The following is a 26,202-nucleotide window of genomic DNA, read 5'->3' as shown; positions in this document are numbered from 1 at the left end:
ACGTGAGGTGGATGGTAACAATTGCTTTCATTGTTCAGACCCGCCGTAGTGTAAGGATCGGGTGTTCATGTAAAGCTGCATGAACCAGTTATCAGCCTAAATATGTAACAGTACAGACACAGAGGGCTATTAACTGCATAAAGTGTATGAGAACATGATGCGAGGAACCTGGTTTATGGTTTAAGTTTTTTTGTATGGGCCACACAGGGATAGTTAGGTTAATGCGTTGAGGCGGTGGGTCAGTCTGAACAAATGCGTTTTTAGGACACGCTTAAAACTGTGGGAATTGGGGATTAATCATATTAACCTGGGTAGTGCATTCCAAAGAATTGGCGAAGCACGTGAGAAGTCTTGGAGACGGGAGGGGGGGCACGGGTAGGGTGGTAGACTGAGACCAGGGAGGAGATGTAGGGTGGTGCTGAGCCATGGAGTGCTTTGTTGATGAGGGTAATAGTTTTGCACTGGATTCTGGAGTGGATGGGTAACCAATGTAATAACTGACACAGGGTAGAGACATCGGTGTAATGGTTGGTGAGGAATATAATCCTGGCAGCAGCATTCAAGACAGATTCTCTATAATGTCAATCTGTGAAGACGGAACCACACTGAGATGTTATCCAAGTGTGGTCCTATTTTATCCATGGACCCATAAAGTCCAGGTCTCTGGGGCGCTGCATGTACATGGAGGAATATAGCACTTGAGAAGGGGGTTGTCCGAGTAGTGGACTTTCTCTGCCTTTCATGGCCAGGATGGGAATTTCTGCTTCTAGTTGTCAGCGACCAGAAAGGGATTACGAATACTGCAAAGCGCAGCTGCATTGTGCTGTTTGCCCCTCCCTTTCAGTTCTATGGGAGTTACACAGACATAGAATACCAAAGCAAGCTATGCTATTTCTGCAACTCAGGAGTTACAGACAGCCCAGCTCCTTGTGCTACGCTGCTTCCGTAACGCCTATTCATTTCAATTAGAGTTTTGCAGACTGCACTGAGGTCGGCTATTTTCTTAAAACCGCCAATGGTGGATGGGACCTAGAAGTAGTTATTTGTTGTGAATTCTGTGGCAGAGCTCCCTCCTGTGGTCAAAAGTGGTATTTCGGCTGATTCTCTCTGTGAGCTTCCATTGGTGGAGGAGAGTGGTACTGCGGCTTCTGAGTTTCCTTCCTCAGGTGATGTGGTGAAGTCGTTAGGTGCTGTTCTATTTAACTCCACCTAGTGCTTTGATCCTGGCCTCCAGTCAATGTTCTAGTATTGGACCTGTTTCCTTCTGGATCGTTCCTGTGGCCTGCTGCTCTGCATAGCTAAGTTCCGCTTTTGCTATTTTGTTTGCTGTTTTTTTTCTGTCCAGCTTGCTTATTTGTTTTTTCTTGCTTGCTGGAAGCTCTGGGACGCAGAGGGTGTACCTCCGTGCCATTAGTTCGGTACGGAGAGTCTTTTTGCCCCCTTTGCGTGGTTTTTTGTAGGGTTTTGTGTTGACCGCAAAGTTACCTTTCCTATCCTCGCTCTGTTCAGAAAGTCGGGCCTCACTTTGCTAAATCTATTTCATCTCTACGTTTGTCATTTCATCTTAACTCAGTCATTATATGTGGGGGCTGCCTTTTCCTTTGGGGTATTTCTCTGAGGCAAGGTAGGCTTATTTTCTATCTTCAGGCTAGCTAGTTTCTCAGGCTGTACCGAGTTGCATAGGGAGCGTTAGGTGCAATCCACGGCTGCCTCTAGTGTGGTTGGAGAGGATTAGGGATTGCGGTCAGCAGAGTTCCCACGTCTCAGAGCTCGTTCTATGTTTTTGGGTTATTGTCAGGTCACTGTATGTGCTCTGACTTCTATGTCCATTGTGGTACTGAATTACCTTATCATAACAGTTATTCTTGTCTAACTGATTAAAGGCAGAGATGAGACTAACCCTTTAAATACAATGCTAAGTAAATGAAGATCCACATCATGCCAGTGATGAGCTCTGAGCCCAGTAAACCTGGATTTGTCTTTTTAAAAAGTGCCCTCTATAGTTAAGTGCTCCATATACTACATGCAGGGGCTCATGAAAAAAATATTACTATTGACAATGTATATTGACCAATGGAAAGAGCTATGGAAAACAAAGCCATTTGTTTCTCAGTGCATCCTGTGCAGAACTAACGTACTGAAATGGAACATTCCGAAAGTGCACTTACGAGTGTTCACTCTTTCTATAAGTCTCAAACATACCGTATTGAATTTTTTTTCTTAGTTTAAAACTAGGAGATGTCAAATTCATAATCTGTGTTCAACCCAACACAAGCTTTTATGTAGGAGCTACAGAATACAGTCATTTTGGACAGATTATGTTAAGATGATCTATACCTCATAGTTTTATTTTATGGGGTTTGGTTGGATGTTAGTATTTAATCTTTACCATTTAAGGTTATATTCCCATGACGTTTAATACTTGATGTTGCAGATTTTCTGTGGCATTTCTGCACCTACTAGGTAAATTAGGTCACTTGTGTTTTTGACTATGGATGTAGAAAAAGACATGGACAGAACCTCCAAGACTCAGACATCTAATGCCACTAGGCAAAAATTTACAAAACTGAACATGAGGTTTTTAGTTTAACATTGTGATCAGACTGTATGAAACCACTACCACGTCATAGAAAACTTGTCAGTGGGTCCCTAATTTTTTACTAGCCTTAAGGTGCAGTGACATGCAAAACCACCATGACGAACAGTGCACCATGACTCCAGGCCACATCACTCATCGGGCACAGTAACAATGGCCACCACACAACGCCAACACCAAGTGAAAGGAGCTGAAAAACTCACCTTCCACATGTTCTCACACTGCGAATGAGGAGCAAAATTGCAATCTCCTGCTAATTTAAAAACATGTGGCCCAAACAGGATGGGTGCTGGTCCTAGTAAAACAAAAAAAAAGAGGAGACAGACCATACGAAATATCATAGCTGTAGAGAAAGAAAAATCATACATTGATCTAATGCAGCAAGGCAAAAAATTTACAAAACTGAACACAAGGTTCTTAGTTTAATATTCTGGTCAGACTGTATGAAGCCACTGCCAACCTCTCAGTGGGTCCCCAACTTTTTTCCTAGCCTAGAGGCTTTAAGGTACCGTCACATTAAGCGACACTGCAGCGATATAGACAATGATGCCGATCGCTGCAGCGTCGCTGTTTAGTCGTTGTGTGGGTTTTTTTCCCTATAGGTTTGGCATTGTTTTCGGTGTTGGAACTTCCAGATGTTTTCAGGCGATCGATTGTGACTTTTTAAAAGATCATAAAATTTTGGACAAATGTTCTCCAGTCACAAAGGAGTGATTTTATGTAAGCCTGAATTTTTTTTGTTCACTAACTGTGCACTAACTGTTTAAAAAAAGGTTTTAAGACCTTAAAGACCATTTTTTTTAATCTCTTATGAAATTTATGAACAATGCTCACCATTTTTAAGAATTTGGCACAAAAAAAAAGAAACAATGAATACCACAAGGCAAAAAAAGAAAGGTGCCTTAAAAGAAACCAAAATAATATATTGGGCCCTTAGTGCTGTATGTATACTAACTTTATTTATTTTACTCACTTATGTAGCGGCATTATTTCCACAGCACTTTACAGACATTATTGACCCCATTGGAGATCACAATCTAGAGTCCGTATCAGTATGTCTTTTGGAGTGTGGGAGGAAACCAGAGAAAGCACATGCAAATATGGGGAAAACATACAAACTCCTTGGTGGGATATGACCCAAGTGTTGCAAGGTTGCAGTGCCAACCACTGAGCCACAGTGTTGCCCATGTGCCCCAGGTTAGTCTATGCGTACACCTTATGTATTTGATTTATTGATATACGCACACTATGAGCCTCATTTCCCTTTATTCTTGTGTGTGTGTCTCTCCACTATCAACTAATGACATTTAATTACTATAATTAATTAGCATGTTCCACTACATCTTCTTATGAGAAGGAATGTGCACGCAATAAAGATCATTTTCTTAAAAATGGGCTATAAATCTTCTACCCTTAAAGGAACAAAGTCTGTTACGGCCAATAAAGTCTCTCTTGGTGGACTCACTTACTGGCAGCGGCCATGTCTCTGATACCCGACAGTATATTACTTTTTCATCTCAGAGTAATGACCATTTGGATATTACCAAGCTTACACTTAAATATATTCCCATCCTATATCAGGATGAGAAATTGCAAGACATTCTTTCTGAAGGTGTCAGATGTGTTGCGAAGAAAGCTCCTAATTTCGGACAATCTATTTCTCCCAGTCTTTTTTTCCAGTAATCCGCCACGGAAATGTACCTGTATTGGTTGGATTTGAAGGGCTCCTTTAAGTGTGTTGGTAATAAACGCAATTTATGCAAAAATATGTTAAAAACCAGACTCCTATGTCAGCAATACCAACATAACATATACTATTAAGACGTTTATTAATTGTTGTACTACACTTTCACTACAGTTGTACTACAGTCTTTCACTAGGGGGACTTGTCAGGGAGTCACAAAAACACTGAACTTTAGGAAGGCAAAGTTTGACCAGCTTAGAGATGCCCTTAATCTGGTAGACTGGGACAATATCCTCAGAAATAAGAATACAGATATTAAATGGAAAATATTTAAGAACATCCTAAATAGGCAGTGTAAGCGGTTTATACCTTGTGGGAATAAAAGGACTAGAAATAGGAAAAACCCAACGTGGCTAAACAAAGAAGTAAGACAGGCAATTAACAGTAAAAAGAAAGCATTTGCATTACTAAAGCAGGATGGCACCATTGAAGCTCTAAACAACTATAGGGAGAAAAATACTTTATCTAAAAAAACTAATTAAAGCTGCCAAAAAGGAAACAGAGAAGCACATTGCTAAGGAGAGTAAAACTAATCCCAAACTGTTCTTCACTATATCAATAGTAAAAGAATAAAAACTGAAAATGTAGGTCCCTTAAAAAATAGTGAGGAAAGAATGGTTGTAGATGACGAGGAAAAAGCTAACATATTAAGCACCTTCTTCTCCACGGTATTCACGGTGGAAAATGAAATGCTAGGTGAAATCCCAAGAAACAATGAAAACCCTATATTAAGGGTCACCAATCTAACCCAAGAAGAGGTGCGAAAATCGGCTAAATAAGATCAAAATAGATAAATCTCCAGGTCCGGATGGCATACACCCACGAGTACTAAGAGAACTAAGTAATGTAATAGATAAACCATTATTTCTTATTTTTAGGGACTCTATAGCGACAGGGTCTGTTCCGCAGGACTGGCGCATAGCAAATGTGGTGCCAATATTCAAAAAGGGCTCTAAAAGTGAACCTGGAAATTATAGGCCAGTAAGTCTAACCTCTATTGTTGGTAAAATATTTGAAGGGTTTCTGAGGGATGTTATTCTGGATTATCTCAATGAGAATAACTGTTTAACTCCATATCAGCATGGGTTTATGAGAAATCGCTCCTGTCAAACCAATCTAATCAGTTTTTATGAAGAGGTAAGCTATAGACTGGACCACGGTGAGTCATTGGACGTGGTATATCTCGATTTTTCCAAAGCGTTTGATACCGTGCCGCACAAGAGGTTGGTACACAAAATGAGAATGCTTGGTCTGGGGGAAAATGTGTGTAAATGGGTTAGTAACTGGCTTAGTGATAGAAAGCAGAGGGTGGTTATAAATGGTATAGTCTCTAACTGGGTCGCTGTGACCAGTGGGGTACCGCAGGGGTCAGTATTGGGACCTGTTCTCTTCAACATATTCATTAATGATCTGGTAGAAGGTTTACACAGTAAAATATCGATATTTGCAGATGATACAAAACTATGTAAAGCAGTTAATACAAGAGAAGATAGTATTCTGCTACAGATGGATCTGGATAGGTTGGAAACTTGGGCTGAAAGGTGGCAGATGAGGTTTAACAATGATAAATGTAAGGTTATACACATGGGAAGAAGGAATCAGTCACCATTACACACTGAATGGGAAACCACTGGGTAAATCTGACAGGGAGAAGGACTTGGGGATCCTAGTTAATGATAAACTTACCTGGAGCGGCCAGTGCCAGGCAGCAGCTGCCAAGGCAAACAGGATCATGGGGTGCATTAAAAGAGGTCTGGATACACATGATGAGAGCATTATACTGCCTCTGTACAAATCCCTAGTTAGACCGCACATGGAGTACTGTGTCCAGTTTTGGGCACCGGTGCTCAGGAAGGATATAATGGAACTAGAGCGAGTACAAAGGAGGGCAACAAAATTAATAAAGGGGATGGGAGAACTACAATACCCAGATAGATTTGCGAAATTAGGATTATTTAGTCTAGAAAAAAGACGACTGAGGGGCGATCTAATAACCATGTATAAGTATATAAGGGGACAATACAAATATCTCACTGAGGATTTGTTTATACCAAGGAAGGTGACGGGCACAAGGGGGGCATTCTTTGCGTCTGGAGGAGAGAAGGTTTTTCCACCAACATAGAAGAGGATTCTTTACTGTTAGGGCAGTGAGAATCTGGAATTGCTTGCCTGAGGAGGTGGTGATGGCGAACTCAGTCGAGGGGTTCAAGAGAGGCCTGGATGTCTTCCTGGAGCAGAACAATATTGTATCATACAATTATTAGGTTCTGTAGAAGGACGTAGATCTGGGGATTTATTATGATGGAATATAGGCTGAACTGGATGGACAAATGTCTTTTTTCGGCCTTACTAACTATGTTACTATGTTACACGTTATTTACATGCCTCTTTGCAATAAATATTATGTTGGTTGCACATCTCGCATGCTTAAAATTTTCTATTTTTTCATAAATATTTTTCAGTGCTGGATTTTTTTTCCTTGTGGTTCTACAGCTTGGTGCTGGACAAGCGTCGTTTTCCGTGTACCGATTATGCTTTCCTGTATTCATGACAACTATGATGAGCTGATATTTTGTCTTTTTTTCTACATACAGTAGTTTGAAGACAGAACAGTGGCAGAAAGTGTTGGATGAAGCAAGCTGCCTCGTTACCCAAAACAAGGCGGTATAAGGCCAACCCCTAAGGAAGCAGCGGCATAGAAGAAGGCGGTCACTTCCTGGATGAAAAAAATACACTCTTTCTGCATAGCCTGTGTAAGCTATGGATCAAAATTTTATAAAGTAGCACTGTACTTTTTGGTGGCACTACAACTCCCAGCAATCTACAACGTGCAGTACTCCTACTGACGCAGCTATCTGTTAATTTAGCCTGATCACAGTGTCTGAGATTGAGTAAACCTGAGGATACAGAAGAAATATTCATTTTTTCCCTACATTAGCCTGCCTGTTGTGTACGCCGCCGAGTGCCAGAGAACTAGTGAAGCCAGCCTGCTTCCGTATGTGAATCATTGCTCAAGCAGCCTGCTTCTTACTGAACTGTGGTTTTCCTCTATATGAAGAACAGAAAACACTGAAATACTCAGTCTGGGGTACACATGCTGACAGCGAGACGAAGGAGCAGATAGCCTTTGGAAAATTAGAATATTCTACAAGAAGTATCTGTAAGTATTTAAATGTTGTATCTTCATCCTGATTTGTTCCCTGAGTGTTTGACATTGAGGAGGATGAATAGCGGCTTCATATGTGGCACAGGGTAAAATCTCCGTCCTTGCACAGAGCAACTAAATATAGCAGCATGTCTAAATGGTAATTAATAATCCGGGCTGCGCAGCCAGAATTTCTTCTTGGAGATACAGATGTCATTTTTCTTTGTCGGTTAAAAGGGCCTTTTTGAATGTTACATTCTCAATACATTGAAATCTAGCAAAAAATATATATATTTTTTTGTACTGTTTTGGTTGCTTTTGCCGCCTACTTTTTATTTTTGGGTCTGCAGTTTGTGAAATTTATCTGATTTCGAATATATGAGGCTATATTACCCTTTGATTTTAACAGGGTTCGTTCGGGTTTCTATATTTTTTACAGCAAAAATGATCTAATCTTGTTGTATAAAATACCAGAAAGGCCAAGAAAACAACAGTGTGAACATAGTCTTACATTGCATGGTCTCAGATCATAAAGCATTGTATAGTGTTATGTTTCTACACCTGGAGCCCTTTACATTTGTAATTACATTGCCTGAATTAATTTATTAAGAAGGCAGACACATAGAGATTAATTTATAAAATGCCTATCACGTATATGCTGGTGGCTTATGTTCATGTTATCCACAGGTCGACATACTTATTCTGGCATACTCGTACTCATGATTGGGTCCCAGATTTGGAGGGATACACATAGTGTATTTTTTGTTTTTACTGTAATTTTTTTTGCTACTTCTAGTTCCAATATTGGAATATATCAATATTGAAATATTTCTTCATTGGCAATTAAAGTTCTTCAATTAATATTTAAGAAGGATTTCCCTACGAAAGAATTAGGAAAGGTTTTCCAAATCTTTCAGAATTAATATTTTTTTTGGGCTCTAATTATATGATTTGTGCATATAGTCATTAAATGTCTGTGTACATAAGCCCATGAACAGAGATCCAGAGAGACGGAAAAAAACAACTTACAAAAAGTTGTATGAATAATATCCTTTAATTAATGAAATATTTTCAGTCTGTTTATAGCTGCACACTTCCCTTTGTAAATCAGCCATTTCTGCACTTCTACTTTTGTGTGGTCTCTGCAGCACATTGCCTTTTCTGCAGTTTTTTTTTTACAGGTTATTGTTATTGGGGTTGCATTCAATATTTACTTATAAGGTCCTCTAGGAAATCTCAAGAATATTTACCCTGAAGGGATTCAGCCATTTTGGTCCTTGAGGCATATCTCCCAACTTGGAAAGAGAGACGCAAATTGTGACACAAGCAGAGACAAATAATTTATCTTTTTTACATTGATCCACGTTTCCAACCTCGCACAATCCTTTATATGCATCCACATAGAAATAACGCAAATCAAGCTCCTTAGTCTTCACACACAGTACATTATCCATTTTGTGACCACCAGACAATATGACCTCTCCACACAGTATGATGCCCCCACAATGTATTCCTCTACACCAGGGGTGGGGAATCTTTTTTTCTGCCAAGGGCCATTTGGATATTTATACCATCCTTTAGGGGCCGTACAAACTCCGCTCACAAAGTACATCCTGACTCTGGCACTGGTTTCAGGACGTAATCTTTTATTGCATGCCCTTCAGTAGTGAACACTGCATGTGTGTACTAACAGAGCAAGAAGAAATTAATAAGCTGGTTGTAATCAAAATATACAGTTAGGGCCAGAAATATTTGGACAGTGACACAAGTTTTGTTATTTTAGCTGTTTACAAAAACATGTTCAGAAATACAATTATATATATAATATGGGCTGAAAGTGCACACTCCCAGCTGCAATATGATAGTTTCCACATCCAAATCGGAGAAAGGGTTTAGGAATCATAGCTCTGTAATGCATAGCGTCCTCTTTTTCAAGGGACCAAAAGTAATTGGACAATGGACTCTAAGGGCTGCAATTAACTCTGAAGGCGTCTCCCTCGTTAACCTGTAATCAATGAAGTAGTTAAAAGGTCAGGGGTGGATTCCAGGTGTGTGGTTTTGCATTTGGAAGCTGTTGCTGTGAGCAGACAACATGCGGTCAAAGGAACTCTCAATTGAGGTGAAGCAGAACATCCTGAGGCTGAAAAAAAAGAAAAAATCCATCAGAGAGATAGCAGACATGCTTGGAGTAGCAAAATCAACAGTTGGGTACATTCTGAGAAAAAAGGAATTGACTGGTGAGCTTGGGAACTCAAAAAGGCCTGGGCGTCCACGGATGACAACAGTGGTGGATGATCGCCGCATACTTAATTTGGTGAAGAAGAACCCGTTCACAACATCAACTGAAGTCCAGAACACTCTCAGTGAAGTAGGTGTATCTGTCTCTAAGTCAACAGTAAAGAGAAGACTCCATGACAGTAAATACAAAGGGTTCACATCTAGATGCAAACCATTCATCAATACCAAAAATAGACAGGCCAGAGTTAAATTTGCAGAAAAACACCTCAAGAAGCCAGCTCAGTTCTGGAAAAGTATTCTATGGACAGATGAGACAAAGATCAACCTGTACCAGAATGATGGGAAGAAAAAAGTTTGGAGAAGAAAGGGAACGGCACATGATCCAAGGCACACCACATCCTCTGTAAAACATGGTGGAGGCAACGTGATGGCATGGGCATGCATGGCTTTCAATGGCACTGGGTCACTTGTGTTTATTGATGACATAAGAGCAGACAAGAGTAGCCGGATGAATTCTGAAGTGTACCGGGATATACTTTCAGCCCAGATTCAGCCAAATGCTGCAAAGTTGATTGGATGGCGCTTCATAGTACAGATGGACAATGACCCCAAGCATACAGCCAAAGCTACCCAGGAGTTCATGAGTGCCAAAAAGTGGAACATTCTGCAATGGCCAAGTCAATCTCCAGATCTAAACCCAATTGAGCATGCATTTCACTTGCTCAAATCCAGACTTAAGACGGAAAGACCCACAAACAAGCAAGACCTGAAGGCTGCGGCTGTAAAGGCCTGGCAAAGCATTAAGAAGGAGGAAACCCAGCGTTTGGTGATGTCCATGGGTTCCAGACTTAAGGCAGTGATTGCCTCCAAAGGATTTGCAACAAAATATTGAAAATAAAAATATTTTGTTTGGGTTATGTTTATTTGTCCAATTACTTTTGACCTCCTAAAATGTGGAGTGTTTGTAAAGAAATGTGTACAATTCCTACATTTTCTATCAGATATTTTTGTTCAACCCTTCAAATTAAACGTTACAATCTGCACTTGAATTCTGTTGTAGAGGTTTCATTTCAAATCCAATGTGGTGGCATGCAGAGCCCAACTCGCGAAAATTGTCACTGTCCAAATATTTCTGGCCCTAACTGTACCTCCCTGCCCAGGAATGCGGACCCTGAGAATCTGCTCGGGGGGCCTGATAAAAGGTAATCGAGGGCTGTAAATGTCCCTGGGGCCTGAGGTTCCCCACCTCTGCTCTACACAGTATGATGTCCCCACAATGTATTCCTCTACACAGTATGATGTCCCCAAAGTGCTCCCCCTACACAGTATGATGTCCCGACAATGTATTCCTCTACACAGTATGATGTTTCAGTTGTTTCACACTTTTTGTTAAGTACATAATTCCACATGTGTTAATTCATAGTTTTGATGCCTTCAGTGTGAATGTACAATTTTCATAGTCATGAAAATACAGAAGAATCTTTAAATGAGGTGTGTCCAAAACTATATGTTTTCACGAATATATGAGGCCATTGATCCATTATATGTCCATTTTGCAAGCCAGCTACAAAATCTTGCCATACAGATGACATACGGATGTCACACGGATACTTTGATGAGAAAAAAATTGCATCCTCGCATTGCACACGGATGACATACAGATCACTGTCCAGGAACATTTCCGGCCGTGAAAAACGGACCGATTTTTATTTATTTATTTATTTTTATACAGTACAGACCGAAAGTTTGGACACACCTTCTCATTTAAAGATTTTTCTGTATGTTCATGATTATGAAAATTGTACATTCACACTGAAGGCATCAAAACTATGAATTAACACATGTGGAATTATGTACTTAACAAAAAGTGTGAAACAACTGAAATTTTGTCTGATATTCTAGGTTCTTCAAAGCAGCCACCTTTTGCTTTGATGACTGCTTTGCACACTCTTGGGATTCTCTTGATGAGCTTCAAGAGGTAGTCACCGGAAATGGTCTTCCAACAATCTTGAAGGAATTCCCAGAGATGCTTAGCACTTGTTGACCCTTTTGCCTTCACTCTCCGGTCCAGCTCACCCCAAACCATCTCGATTGGTGACTGTGAGGCCAGGTCATCTGACGTAGCACCCCATCACTCTCCTTCTTGGTCAAATAGCCCTTACACAGCCTGGAGGAGTGTTTGGGGTCATTGTCCTGTTGAAAAATAACTGATGGTCCAACTAAACGCAAACCGGATGGAATAGCATGTCGCTGCAAAATGCTGTGGTAGCCATGCTGGTTCAGTATTTTGAATAAATCCCCAACAGTGTCACCAGCAAAGCACCCCCAAACCATCACACCTCCTCCATGCTTCACGGTGGGAACCAGGCATGTAGAGTCCATCCGTTCACCTTTTCTGTGTTGCACAAAGACACGGTGGTTGGAACCAAAGATCTCAAATTTGGACTCATCAGACCAAAGCACAGATTTCCACTGGTCTAATGTCCATTCCTTGTGTTCTTTAGCCTAAACAAGTCTGTTCTGCTTGTTGCCTGTCCTTAGCAGTGGTTTCCTAGCAGCTATTTTACCATGAAGGCCTGCTGCACAAAGTCTCCTCTTAACAGTTGTTGTAGAGATGTGTCTGCTGCTAGAACTCTGTGTGGCATTGACCTGGTCTCTAATCTGAGCTGCTGTTAACCTGCGATTTCTGAGGCTGGTGAATCGGATAAAATTATTCTCAGAAGCAGAGGTGACTCTGGGTCTTCCTTTCCTGGGGCGGTCCTCATGTGAGCCAGTTTCTTTGTAGCGCTTAATGGTTTTTGCCACTGCACTTGGGGACACTTTCAAAGTTTTCCCAATTTTCCGGGCTGACTGATCTTCATTTCTTAAAGTAATGATGGACACTCGTTTTTCTTTTACTTAGCTGCTTTTTTCTTGCCATAATACAAATTGTAACAGTCTATTCAGTAGGACTATCAGCTGTGTATCCACCAGACTTCTGCACAACACAACTGATGGTCCCAACCCCATTTATAAGGCAAGAAATCCCACTTATTAAACCTGACAGGGCACACCTGTGAAGTGAAAACAATTCCTGGTGACTACCGTACCTCTTGAAGCTCATCAAGAGAATGCCAAGAGTTAACAAGGCAGTCATCAAAGCAAAAGGTGGCTACTTTGCAGAACCTAGAATATAAGACATAATTTCAGTTGTTTCACACTTTTTTGTTAAGTATATAATTCCACATGTGTTAATTCATAGTTTTGATGCCTTCAGTGTGAATGTACAATTTTCAGTCATGAAAATACAGAAAAATCTTTAAATGAGGTGTGTCCAAACTTTTGGTTCTGTACTGTATAAATATATATATATATAAATATATATATATATATATATATATATATATATATATATATATATATATATATATATATATATATATATATATATATATATATATGTGTGTGTTTTCACGAATATGAGGCCATGGATCCATTATATGTCCATTTTGCAAGCCGGCTACAAAATCTTGCCATACGGATGACATACGGATGTCACACGGATGTTTCGATGAGAAAAAAAATTGCATCCTCGCATTGCACACGGATGACATACAGATCACTGTCCAGGACCATTTCTGCAAATTCCGGCTGTGAAAAACGGACCGATATTTATTTATTTTAATTTTTTTTATTTTTTTTTTTTATACGTTGTGTGACGCTGGCCTAATTGTGGAACACAAATATGCATGACATCAACACTCCTTCACGCAGGCCATGCAGCATGAACAGGTCCTGCACCAAAATGTTACTTTATGGCGAGCACAATCACATATAAGAGCATTACAAATAGTCCCTTGTATCTTTCTGGCAGAACTGGACAGATTAGTTACTGAGCACTCTAGGAAAGGTGATTAATCTCCAGCTTTTCATTTTGTTCTTTTAGGATATTATGCTCCAAAATCCACTTGACATTCTTTCCCCCCACAAAATGCTTCCCAGTGTTTCCAGTTGTAAATTCATGCAGTCATTTGATTTTTATCCTGCAGATTAAAAAAAAAAAAAAAGTCACTTATTGAAGCCTTGTCTGTGCAGATTTCTTCCAGAATCCATGGTGAGAAGCTACTAATGGATTGGTCTATGAAATTGGGTTAGTCTAAGTGTGCGCTCACGACTGGTAAGATGCAAGTCTGCAGAAAATCCAAGAGGTCAATTTTGAACTTTAGCAGTGGATTCTGCTACAAATATGCACCAGATTTTTCTGACCTGAAAAATCTTTGTAAACAATGCCTTATAGTCTGTGGTCTGACTCTTCTCATATTTAAAGGATGTGTCAATTTAATCCTAAATTTACTAAGGGAGATTGGTCCCAGGCACTGGGGAGGAAAAATATTTCTACATGTTAATTGGGGTGAGCTGTACTTTGGAGAGATTCCTGGATGCCCAAAGCTATTTGCAAAAACGCTGCACACAAGTACAAAAAAGTTCTTTAAAAGTTTTTAAAAGCATATTTGGCCCCGGGCTGCCGTTTGACCTTAAAAAATTTTTTGTAAGCCCTGTTGCTGCTCGTTACAATGATGTCTGTGTCACCACTTATTTTGCTTTGTATAATATTGTGCATCAATTGAAACATTTCTAGAATACATGCTTCTTTCATTTTATGCAAATACTTTTGAAGAATTTGTACTCAGAAGTTTTCTGCTTTACATCAGAATAATTGATTAAAAGCACTTTGAAAATACAGAGCTGAACAGTTATCTCATTTGTACGGTAGTACGCTGGAAAATTGCTGATTTAGGGATGCAATCTATCGAGACGATGCTGATAACAGACACTCATGATGTTGCTTATCACTTTATTTTGATAAAGTGTACTAAAAATGTAAAAATGGAAAAAAAAGTTGCAACTTTTTACTATAGCAATTTACAATAGGTGATAACTTTCCGAGTGCTGGAGATCTTCTAACTGGGATAAGAAAAGATCACGAAAACTGGGTCTTGTATGCATATTAATTGAAGTCGTGGTTGAGATAATCAAGTACAGTACAACTTCAGCTCCATCCAGGCATTCATACAGGACTAGTATACTTGTGATTAGTGGGGTCTAAGCAGTCAGACACCCAACATCTATGGATAGGTGATATGTTTTAATTTACGCCACACCAATACTGCTCCATTTTTCACAGAATGCAGGATCAAAGCCATCGTATTCTGCAATTCTTCCATCAGAACATTACATGGTCGCTTTATATCAGGGGTGGGGAACCTCAGGCCCCAGGGCCATTTACAGCCCTTGATGACCTTTTATCAGGCCCCCGAGCAGAATCTCAGGGACCGCATTCTTGGGCAGGGAGGTGTATTTTGATTCCAACCAGCTTGTTAATTTCTTCTTGCTCTGTTAGCACACACATGCAATGTTCACTACTGAACACTGAAGGGCATGCAATGAAAGATTACGTCCTGAAACCAGTGCCAGAGTCAGGGTGTACTTTATGGGCAGAGTTTGTATGGCCCCCGCAGGATGGTATAAATATCCAAATGGCTCTTGGCAGAAAAAAGAATCCCCACCCCTGCTCTATATGATCAAAGACCATAACTGTTGTAAACTATAAATGCATGTAATATTCAGTTGTGCGCAAAAGTTTACATACCCGGCAGAATTTTTGCTTTCTTGGCCTTTTTTCAGAGAATGTGGATGATAACACCAAAACTTTTTCTCCACTCATGGTTGGGTGAAGCCATTTATTGTTAAACTGCTGTGTTTTCTCTTTTTAAATCACACAAGGTTGCAGTCTCGCTACCTTTTACTGGTAGTAGGCAGCCATAGTCCAGGGTACGGATCACAGGTGATGGTGCAGTCCGGCCAGCCTGGAAAAGTGATTCGGAGATCCCCCTAGCCAGGTGGGGTTGGAAGCCTTTCTTACTGTGCTGTGTTGTAGTTCCTTGCTGCCTAAGGCTTCACACAAGGTCCTCACTTTCTCTCTGTCCCTTTAGGTAGGACACTACCTGCATGGCAGGCAACTCGAGCCTTTTTACAGGTGTCTCTAAGATGACTCCGGGCTCTATGTGCTACTGTGCCTTCGGGTGTAATGGTGGACAGGCGACTTGCAATCTCCTGTCTGCCAGTTTCTGCTGTGGGGCATACAGTTACCACCACAACCTCGGTCTTCCGGCCACCTGTTTCCTGCGCTTCAGCGTGGAGGAAGCTCAGTCGCAGCTCCCCTCCAGCTCTTTACTTCTCCTTTACTCCTTCCTCCTTCACACTCTCTACAATCTGCTCTGTTCCTCTCTTCTCTTCCCCGGAGTTGCAGAAACACGTGTCTGCATGGCCCAAACTTTCCTCACAGGAGCTGCAGTACCTCACATCTGCGCTGCTCCAGCTCTCTCCCTGACTCTTTCAGACAGAGTGACGAACTCCTCCTCCAGCCAAAATATATATAGGGAAGCCACCCACAAACTGGATCAGAGCTCCCCCTTCTGGCCTGGAGTCAGAACAGTGTTGTATGCATGTGTTACCTTCTAAAGTGCTAAAGGGATCTTTCCTCGCTTCCAGACATGGCATCACCCTCCCCGTGAGGGAGGCAATACCACTGCAACAATCGGTTACCCGTGGAGTTACACAACCCAAACCCACCCCCATTATATCCAGTACTTAGATATTGCAAAACATTTTTGAAAACAGGTAACAGGTTATGTAAACTTTTTCTTCCCTTTTATAGGAGGTTATTTTTTGCTTTAATCGTTGCTGGAACATATATTACAAGTGCAAAACATTAGCTTTACCAAAAAATATGGAACTCTCTGTAATACCAAATATTACTTGTGCATTCTGTCTGACATATAAACTATGATTTATTTTCCCTTTTACAGGTGTACTTTTCTAGCAATATTAAAGATTAACACTTTCTTAAACAAAGTGCAACAAGGTCAACATTTTCTAAACTGAGGTAGTGCAGCATTTAAAAGGAGCAAACATTCAAGTATTTCAACATCACATTAACAAAGTCTTTATTATATCATATAATATAATAATTATTCAGCAAGTTGTGAGGCTCCTCTCACCAACAACAGCAGCATGGGGGTCCCGCTCCAAACCCCCAACGTAGGTGTTGGGCGTGCTGCAAGGCATCACTGGTCTCCTCTCTGGACCACTTTTTCAGCTACGCCAAACGGGTTTTTGTTCTTGGTCACTTTAAGGCAATAACTTTAGTGCAAACAATAAACAGTTTCTTCATGTGTTATATGTAAAACCAGTAGAAAGCACCTTAAGAAGTGCCAACTATTTACATGACAGTTCCGACCACTCACTGTCCATGGCTTCAGTGTCTCTTTAAACAAATCAACTTTTCAAACAGAAACCTTGCCAGGTTAAATGAACTTTCAACTTACAGTCTAATCCCGATGTTTCCAGGGGTATACCTGGACATTGCAGTCTCCTTGCCGGGAGTTCAGTCTTATGCCAGGTAAAACAAAAAGTTGTACAATCAATGGAAGCCAATGCCAAATGTTCAAAAAAATAATCAATACATCTTTATTTAGTAATCACATTAAAAGAATACAAATAGAGATACAAATGCAAAAAATAGTACCGCCATATACAAGTATGCATCAATATGAAAAGTATATACTCAAGGTCCTTTAAATAAATATCTAGTGAAGTTACAGATTGAATGTGTATAAGGGTATGTGTCCACATTCAGGATGGCTGGCGCTTTGGACGGAGCGGAAAACTCGCTCCGCCCAAAGCGCCGCCCCCTTCTGTAGACGCGGTAATTCAGGATTTGTTCATTGCACACATCCGGATTCATCGCACCCCACACATAAGACCCTGTGTTTTACCTTGCGGCGATGCAGCGTCATCGCAAGGTAAATGGACATGCTGTGCTCTAAAAAGAGGCGCCGCATGTCCGGAAACGCAGGGCCGCCGGGTGCGTGTTCGCATGCATAATGGAGACGGGATTTCATAAAATCCCCTCCACTATGCTGTAACATCTGGACGCTGCGTTCAATCCGCAGCTATTCCGGATGTAATGCGGCCCGTGGACACATACCCTAAGGTTTGCAAACCAAAACAACAATTAGAATGCCACATGGACCTGAATAAAAAACAAAAAAAACTCCTACCAGCTGAACATACACCCTTTTTAACTAAACAAACTGTCTAGTGCAAGTACGGTATATCTTACTAACCAAATATACACCCCTAGCCTCTCAAACCAAGGGCTGCAAAAAAGTGCCTAGTGCATATATAGCCATTTGTGGATAGCCTAAAAAAAGTGCTTAGTGCTGAATAAATACATTGGCATAGTGCAAATCAATTTTGGCATCCCTGGCTCATAGCACAATGAAATAAAGTGCAGCAGGATTAATTAATAGCATGATATATAACAAAGGATGAGTTGAGTCTGTAGTAAAGCCTCATAGACAGATGTGCTCATATATAAGGAGTAAAAAAAAGTGTATATGAATCAATACATGACCTGTATAGGCGGTGCCTGTGCCCCTTGTAGGGTTTTCATGAAGTTTGGGAAGTGCCATCTTTAAGGCCATTCTTTATATGATAAAAGCAAAAGATTGGTAGGTACCCACTATGGTAGTCTGGGTGCTCCTAGAGTGCATCTCCACTGTGGCCTGCATAGCCCTGGAACACACGGTGGTTGGTTCCCTTGCGGTTGCAGGTGTAGAGGTTACCTTTCCAGGTAATGGAGCTGGCTGTGGCTCTGAATCATTTGCGGGTGACCTGCGTGCTGCCCCTTTCGGTATGCATTTGTGGACATGCAGCGCATACCACCCTTTTTCACCCCAGTGTCGGGTGTAGGTGACACGATCCCCTGGGTAGAGGTCCCTATCCGGGTGTCCCTCTAGAAGGTAGGATTCCACGTCACGTTGACAAAAACTTCTGCCTGCACTCCAGGTTCCTTAATGAATCCCCAGCCAGCCTTTATGCGAAAGGCCACCGCTGTGCCTTGTCTCTGGGCCCCGTTCTTCATGTTTAATTTTTCAGGTCTGAGCCTTAGCCCGCAGGTTCCTCTCCTCTATGGCCCTGTGCCGGAGGTCCCGCTCCCTATCCTCCTGCTCCCAATTGAGCGTTTGCTGGCAGCAATATTCCTCCTGGCTCATGACCTCCAGATATTCTCCCTCAGCCTGGGCTTCCCCAGGGAATCCTATCAGATCGGTGCCAGAGTGCTCCCACCGGAATGTCACCCATTCTCCACGCACTTCCTGGAGCTCTCTTGTTGGCTGCAGCGGGGCTGTGGAGGTGTGTACGATACCCGAGGGCTGCTCCCAATCAATATGGCTGTATACCCGGCCGGGTGGTGGGGGTGTCGGTGCATCAAAAGGTCCTATGAGGGTGTCCTCGGCTACCGGGGCAGAGTCGGTCTCCTTACCTGCTGCCACAGAGTCTCCGGTGTCGGACTCCTCCGTTGCGGGCTGGGATATCGGAAGCTTGCTCCTCTGCTGCTCCCATTCTCTCTGCAGCATGGAACTAGGACCGCCGGAGCTGACAGCATAGCTCCTCCACAACGGCTCCAAGAACCTCCGGGTTCATTGCTGACGGCTGGTCTTCTCTCTTCTCCCATTGGCTGGGGCAGCTTCCTGCTTCCTCCCCATCCTCCGTGTGACCTCCTCTCGCCATCTTGTTGCCCGGGTTCTGAGCTGCACCTTCCTGCTGATCCCACGTTCTCTTCCATGGGCAGTCCCTTCTCCGATTTCCGCCATCCCAGACCAGGAGGCGGACTTCTCTCGTGGATGGTTGGAGTTAGAATTGGGGGGATTCCACTGTTTATGTACATCAGGGGTCTCCAAACGCGACATGGCACCCACCATTGATTCCAGCCAATTTTGCGTTGAAAAAGTCAAATGGTGCTCCCTCCCTTCTGAGCCCTGCCATGCGCCCAAACAGTGGCTTTACCCCACATACGGGGTAATGGCATACTCAGGAGAAATTGCACAACAAATTTTGGGGTCCATTTTCTCCTGATACCCTTGTGAAACTAAAAAAATTTGGTTCCAAATAAATTTTTTGTGAAAAAAGTAAAATGTAAGTTTTTTTTCTTCCACATTGCTTTAGTTCTCGTGAAGCACCTGAAGGGTTAATAAACTTCTTCAATGTGGTTTTGCGCACCTTGAGGAGTGCAGTTTTTTAGAATAGTGTCACTTTGGGGTATTTTCTGTTATATTGACTCCCCAAACTCACTTCAAATGTGAGGTAGTCCCTAAAAAAAATGGTTTTGTAAATTTTGTTGGAAAAATAAGAAATCGCTGGGCAACTTTTAACCCTTCTAATGTCCTAACAAAAAAAGATTGTTTCCAAAATTGTGCTGATGTAAAGTCGACATGTGAGAAATGTAATTTTTTAACTATTTTGTGTGACACCACTCTCTGATTTAAGGGTAAAAAAATTAAAAGTTTGAAAAGTGCAAAATGTTCAAAATTTTTGCCAAATTTCCTTTTTTTTTTTCCATAAATTAACACAAATTACAGCATATAAAAGAAATTTTACCACTGAGGCCGGTTTCACACGTCAGTGGCTCCGGTACGTGAGGTGACACTTTCCTCACGTACCGGAGACACTGACTCACGTAGACACATTGAAATCAATGTGTCTCTGCACATGTCGGCGTGTTTTCACGGACCGTGTGTCCGTGTGCAAAACACGGAGACATGTCAGTGTTCGTGGGAGCGCACGGATTACACAGACCCATTAAAGTCAATGGGTCCGTGTAAAACACGTACCGCACACGGACGCGGTCCGTGTGCCGTGCAGGAGACAGCGCTACAGTAAGCGCTGTCCCCCCCACGTGGTGCTGAAGCCGCCATTAATATCTTCTGTCCAGCAGCGTTTGCTGGAGAGAAGATATGAAAAATCCTTTTTTTTTGTTTTTTCGTGTTTAAAATAAAGATCCCTTATAGGGGTGGAGCCGCATATTCATCACTGTAATGGGCAGCACCACATGATCGCTCATACAGGAGAAGCTGCGGCCAGGACAGGACGCTGCGAGGGAGCCGGGTGAGTATTTCATTAACAGCGGGCGGGCGCACAGGGGGTGTGAGGGGGGTGGGGACAGGAATCTTTATTTTAAACATGAAAAAACAAAAAGGATTTTTCATATCTTCTCTCCAGCAAATGCTGCTGGACAGAAGATATGAATGGCGGCACCAGATGCAGGGGACAGCGCTTATCTCTAGCGCTGTCTCCTGCACGCTCCGTGTGGTACCCAGTCGGCACACGGGCGGCACACGTAACGTCATTAATTCCATAGAGCTTTATAAACATCAGCAGCACTGTCCCCATTGGGGCTCACAATCTAGATTCATTATCACTATGTCTTTTGGAGTGTGGGAGGAAACTGGAGTACCCAGAGGAAACCCACGCAAACACGGGTAGAACATACAAACTCCTTGCAGATGTTGTCCAAGGTGGGATTAATAGGGAACAAGCAACTATACAGCCATAGTACTAGACCCTTTCCTAAAAACGTGCTGACAGGTTCTCTTTAAAGTGGGTTCACTGGGTAAGGACCCAGTCTTTTGTACAAGTTGTGTAAACATCACACGGGTTACTTGTATCATTTCTTTAATTTTGTCTTCTGGTTGTGTGAACTCTTTCAAGTTTTAATTTTTTTTTAAGAAGAATAAAAAAGTGACCAGTTTAAGAAAACTTTTTTTTTTTTTTTTTCAATTTTGAATTGATAAATTGCTTATCACTAGCTTATTAATTTTTTTTTCCAACTTGTGGAATAGACCATGGGTAATCTAAATGTTATTTCAAAATTTTTGTATCCGTAGGGTATGAAGAGCTCTGCACGGTCTATAAATGTACAGAACAAGCAAGGAAACCATGGGACAGAGAGGGCGAAAGCTATTCCAACTATTGCCTTCGGGATGAGAACGTCTAGATCAACTAATTCACTTGCATTTGAGTCCCGGCTAAGTAAGGTAACAAGAACGATGGAATATTGTATATACACTAATCAGATCTTCCACATATTACATTATCCCTAGCAGTTGAAAATTGCTGAAATATTTTAGTGACATCTTATAACAATGGACTTTTCCCTTACTTATTTCAGGTGTTATTTCGTAGCTTACTCAGAGGACTTCTGCCAACTTACATGCATAGGACTGTTCCTTGTGAAACTTTAGGCAGCGCAAAAGATTAAAATCTTTTAGGCTATGTGCACATGTTGCGGATTTTGCTGCGGATTGGCCGCTGCAGATTCGCAGCAGTTTTCCATGCGTTGTACAGTACCATGTTAACGTATGGGAAATGAAATCCGCAGTGCCCATGGTGCGGAAAATACCGCACAGAAACGCTGCGTTGTATTTTCCGCAGCATGTCAATTCTTTGTGCGGATTCCACAGCGGTTTACACCACCTGCTCCACAATAGGAATCCGCAGGTGTAAAACCGCAGGTGGAATCCGCACAAAATCTGCATGATTTCCGAGGTAAATCCGCAGATAAAACGCAGTGCGTTCTTACCTGCGGATTTTACAAAAAAGGTGCGAAAAAATCTGCACCCTATTCCACAACGTGGGCTCATAACCTCATAGGTTGCTGCAAAAACAAGGGTCACTAACAATGCAGATCTCCATACACCTAGTGATCAGACCAGTGCAGAGGAATAAAATAGTGGATGACCAGATCAGATGTGGTCAGCTAAATCTTCCAATGCCTTTGATTTGCCCACACACATAATATTTGGAAGTATTCAATGTGATAGATCCGTTAGCTTAGCGGAAGGTGTGGGCCACACAGTCTGACAGATTTATTATCATTTGCACCAGAAATTCTACACCAGTGCATTGGCTGGCCTACATTTGATTTTCTAGTGCATGCACAGCAATGAATTAAATGCACTTTACAGGTTTGTTAGATGGACTGGTGTAAAAAAAAAAATGCTGCTGTAAGTAAATTCCCCCCCACTGTTCTCTGAGCTCCTACATCGCATCCTGAAATCAGCAACAGAAAAACTGTGACGGTTTTAATCAACACAATTACTGCATTATAACGGACCTGGACTTCGGTCCTTTTTCAGAGAAGCTGTTGGTAAATTGCATAAGGGCCTGTGCACACGTTGCAGATTTGTTGCAAAACTTAAAGAGTTTCCTAGGGCCAGAAAAGTGAATGAGATTCCGGAAATCTCATCCACAAGTTGCTTAATTTTCCTTGCAGACTTGTGGCAAATTTAAAGGGAACCTGTTACCAGAAATAACGCGATTTAGTCTGCAGGTTAGGCCGGGATCACACATGCGAGAAACACGTCCGTGTCTCGCATGTCAAATCCAAGCTTTGGCGCCGGCATTGTGGAGTGGAGCGTGCGGCTCCATGTGTTGCTATGCGGCCGCACTCTCCTCTCTGGAGTGCCGGCGCAAGAGCTTGGATTTCACATGCGAGACACGGACATGTTTCTCGCATGTGTGATCCCGGCCTTACTAGCATTATTATGCTGTCCAGTGCCTGCACGCAGCAGGGAGAGAATGATCTTTTATTCTCCCTGCCAGCATTCGGTATTCAGTTATAGGCTATGTTCACACATTCAGTATTTGGTGAATTTTTTTACCTCAGTATTTGTAAGGCCGGTTTCACATTAGCATTTTGAGGAGATGCAGAGGGCTGCGGACTTCCTCCGTGAAGCCCCGCCCTCGGCCGCATCTCCGCCTACTTCCACATGCGGCCTGCGTACCTATCTTTAACATTAGGCACGCAGGTCGTGCGGCTGTATGCGGATGCTTCCGCATGCGTCGTTTTGACGATGCGGCGACCAGCGTAGGACTTAGCTGGTTGCAATTTCTTTTTTTTCTTCGCATCGTCAAAACGACGCATGCGGAAGCATCCACATACAGCCGCGCGACCTGCGTACCTAATGTTAAAGATAGGTATGCACGCTGCATGCAGAAGTAGGCGGAGCTAGCGGCGGAGGTGCGGCCAAGGGCGGGGCTTCACGGAAGAAGTCCGCAGCCCTCCGCAGCTCCTCAAAACGCTAGTGTGAAACTAGCCTAAGCCAAAACCAGGAGTGGGTGATAAATACAGAAGTGGTGCATATGTTTCTATTATACTTTTCCTCTGATTGTTCCACTCCTGGTTTTGTCTTACAAATACTGAGGTAAAATATTGTCCAAATAGTGAATTATGAATGTGGCCATAGGGGTGGCACTGTTCAGTGTCTGCTTTGAGTATACAGATCGGCTGCTGTAAGTGCCCCCCAGCCCTGACTAACAGCCAGCTGCAATGTACAGGGTGTGTTAGTCAGGGTTGGGGGAGCAGTTACAGCGACTGCTCTGTATACTCAGAGCGGTGACTGAACAGTGCCGCCCCTATAACTGAATACCGAATGTTGGCAGAAAGAAAAAAGATCATTTTCCACTTGCGATCCATTCGGATGAGTGCATTCCGATACAAAATCATATTACACTCGCCCCAATGTTTCTCTATGGTACATCGCACATCTGCAATTGTTTTTGCATTCATCCATATAAGTCTATGGGTGCGTGTGAACCATTGCACTGCACTCGGATATCACCCGAGTGCAGTGCGATACCCACTGACGCCGGCAGCAGAGGAAATGGAGAAATTACTTTCTACGTCTCCTCTGCAGCTGTGCTCAGATTCTCTGATGTAAGAGGATGGGATCATGAAGCACTGACGCTCGGATCATGCTCATAGCAGATCTGGAGCCTAGTGTCATTAGAACATGCTCTCACATGAGAGAATCATCTTAAGCTATGAGCTAATGGGAACCCGGCCTTAACCTGCAGATTAACCACATATCTGCAGGTTAACAGCGTTATTTATGGTGACAGGTTCCCTTTAAATCTGCAGCATGTCAATTCTTTCAGCATTTTTTCATCCATAGAAACAAACAAAAAAAAAACCGCAAAAACCTTGATGTCTTGGTATCCTCACAAGAACATGGATGTTAGTATTAGTTGTTTAATTAATGAAGTGTTGGGGCGATTTCACATTGCGTTTAGGGACATACTTGGTCTCACAATCGGGGCATACGTCTGAACCTCCCGCAAAACATAATGTGGATGTATGCGCCGACTGGGCCATAGACTAAAATGGTGCCGGCAGAGCGAACGTGCTGTTACTCCGCTGTTTTTACAATTGCAATTGTGTATTTTTTTTTATGAGCTTGTATAACCTTAGTTCAAGTCTGCTCTTTGTTCAGAAGTCTCTTTTTTTTTTTTTCTTTTTTTTTTTTTTTTTTTGTCTGAAAAAAAAACTTTCCCCTAAATAATTTGATCAATTCCTTTTTCCTAAAATATTTTATGGTTTCACATAAGTCGATGTTGCATTGGTGGCCTAACGCCTTGTACTGTTCATGCTTGCAAGGTGGAAGTGTAACACCCCAGGTAATAGTTTGTTACAGTGATGTCGCCTTTTTTTCGGGGAGGGTGATATCATGCTTGGAGGCAAGGAGGATTCTCTTTACCAGGTAAGCACTTAAATACAACATGCTCTGAATCCAGGCCAGAAGGGGGAGCTCTGAACCCGGATTCAGGGGAGCTTCCCTAAGCTATAGGCATACTGGTCTGGAGGAAGAGCGAGTTAGTCTGTTGGAGGGAGAGATAGGAGAAGGACATCTGGAACACACAGTGGGGCCGAGCAGCCACATGGGAGCTGCAGCCCCTGGAAAAGGAAGAGAGAACCTGAAGGATTGTATTGTAGTGGAGCTAAAGAGGAAAGGAGCACAGTGGAGAAGGGGGCTCAGAGGGGAACGGCGACAGGACACCCTCAGACCCAGAGCGCAGAAACTGGGAGCACTAGGTCATGTTGTTCTCCAGGACACGCGACCGAACCGGAGGGCATAGGACTGTATGTTAATTGACCACACCAAGTCTGAGGTGAAGTAGCAACCTGAAGAACCCGGGTAATGATAAAGACCCTATAAAACGGCTCAAACTGCCCACCGTCCAGACATCTGTCTTAGGACAGGAGAGAGAGGGTACCTTGCCAGCAAGCTACAAGCAGCAGGGACCTCTCAAGCTAGCGCAAATAGGAAAGGCTTTACGGACCTTACCTGGGAGAGGGATCCCCTATTGCCTCCAAGCCGGCCGGACCACAGCTACCCCTGCACTTGGTACCCTGGACTGAGGCTGACTGCTACCATCAGTAAACCAGGTGAAAACTGCAAACCTGGGTCCTGGTTCTTTACTATACCATCCACCACACTATCTGTGCCATACACCTTGGGAGCCCTGGGGACCCCGCTTCACCTGTGGGAAGTGTCACCATCTAGCTGCAGTAGCATCACCCCAGAGAACCCCTTTAAACGACGTCGGTCCCTACTGACTGAAAACCACAGGTGGCGTCATGAACTTATACAAACTTTATTCACCAAATCCCTTTAAAGACTTTCCCTTTTACATGGGTGCCCAGGGCCACGGGCCAGTTCGCCGCCACCTTGACATCCCCCTGTGAGTACCAGACCTGGTACCGAGTACCCCACGACCCTGGCGGGCAACTCAGAAGCAAAGCTGAAGTTTGGGATC

General features: G+C 42.6%; 1 protein-coding gene across 4 annotated transcripts in view; it reads left to right on the top strand.

The window, feature by feature from the left end:
• LOC138672780 (cytospin-B-like) overlaps positions 1–26,202 on the top strand; it is a 442,687-nt gene that overhangs the window by 70,819 nt on the left and 345,666 nt on the right. For 3 of the 4 annotated variants that reach the window (XM_069761133.1, XM_069761137.1, XM_069761136.1), the window contains exons 2-3: positions 6,935–7,500; positions 21,492–21,641. In XM_069761133.1, the coding sequence (XP_069617234.1) occupies positions 21,495–21,641 (147 nt within the window). In that variant the 5' untranslated portion in view covers positions 6,935–7,500; positions 21,492–21,494. Of the gene's footprint in view, positions 1–6,934; positions 7,501–21,491; positions 21,642–26,202 lie in introns of those variants that run through there. The other variant, XM_069761134.1, reaches the window with a different exon arrangement.

Source organism: Ranitomeya imitator, chromosome 3 (assembly GCF_032444005.1).
Source record: "Ranitomeya imitator isolate aRanImi1 chromosome 3, aRanImi1.pri, whole genome shotgun sequence".
Lineage (NCBI taxonomy): Eukaryota > Metazoa > Chordata > Amphibia > Anura > Dendrobatidae > Ranitomeya > Ranitomeya imitator.
This window is presented reverse-complemented; position numbering and strand designations above follow the sequence as displayed.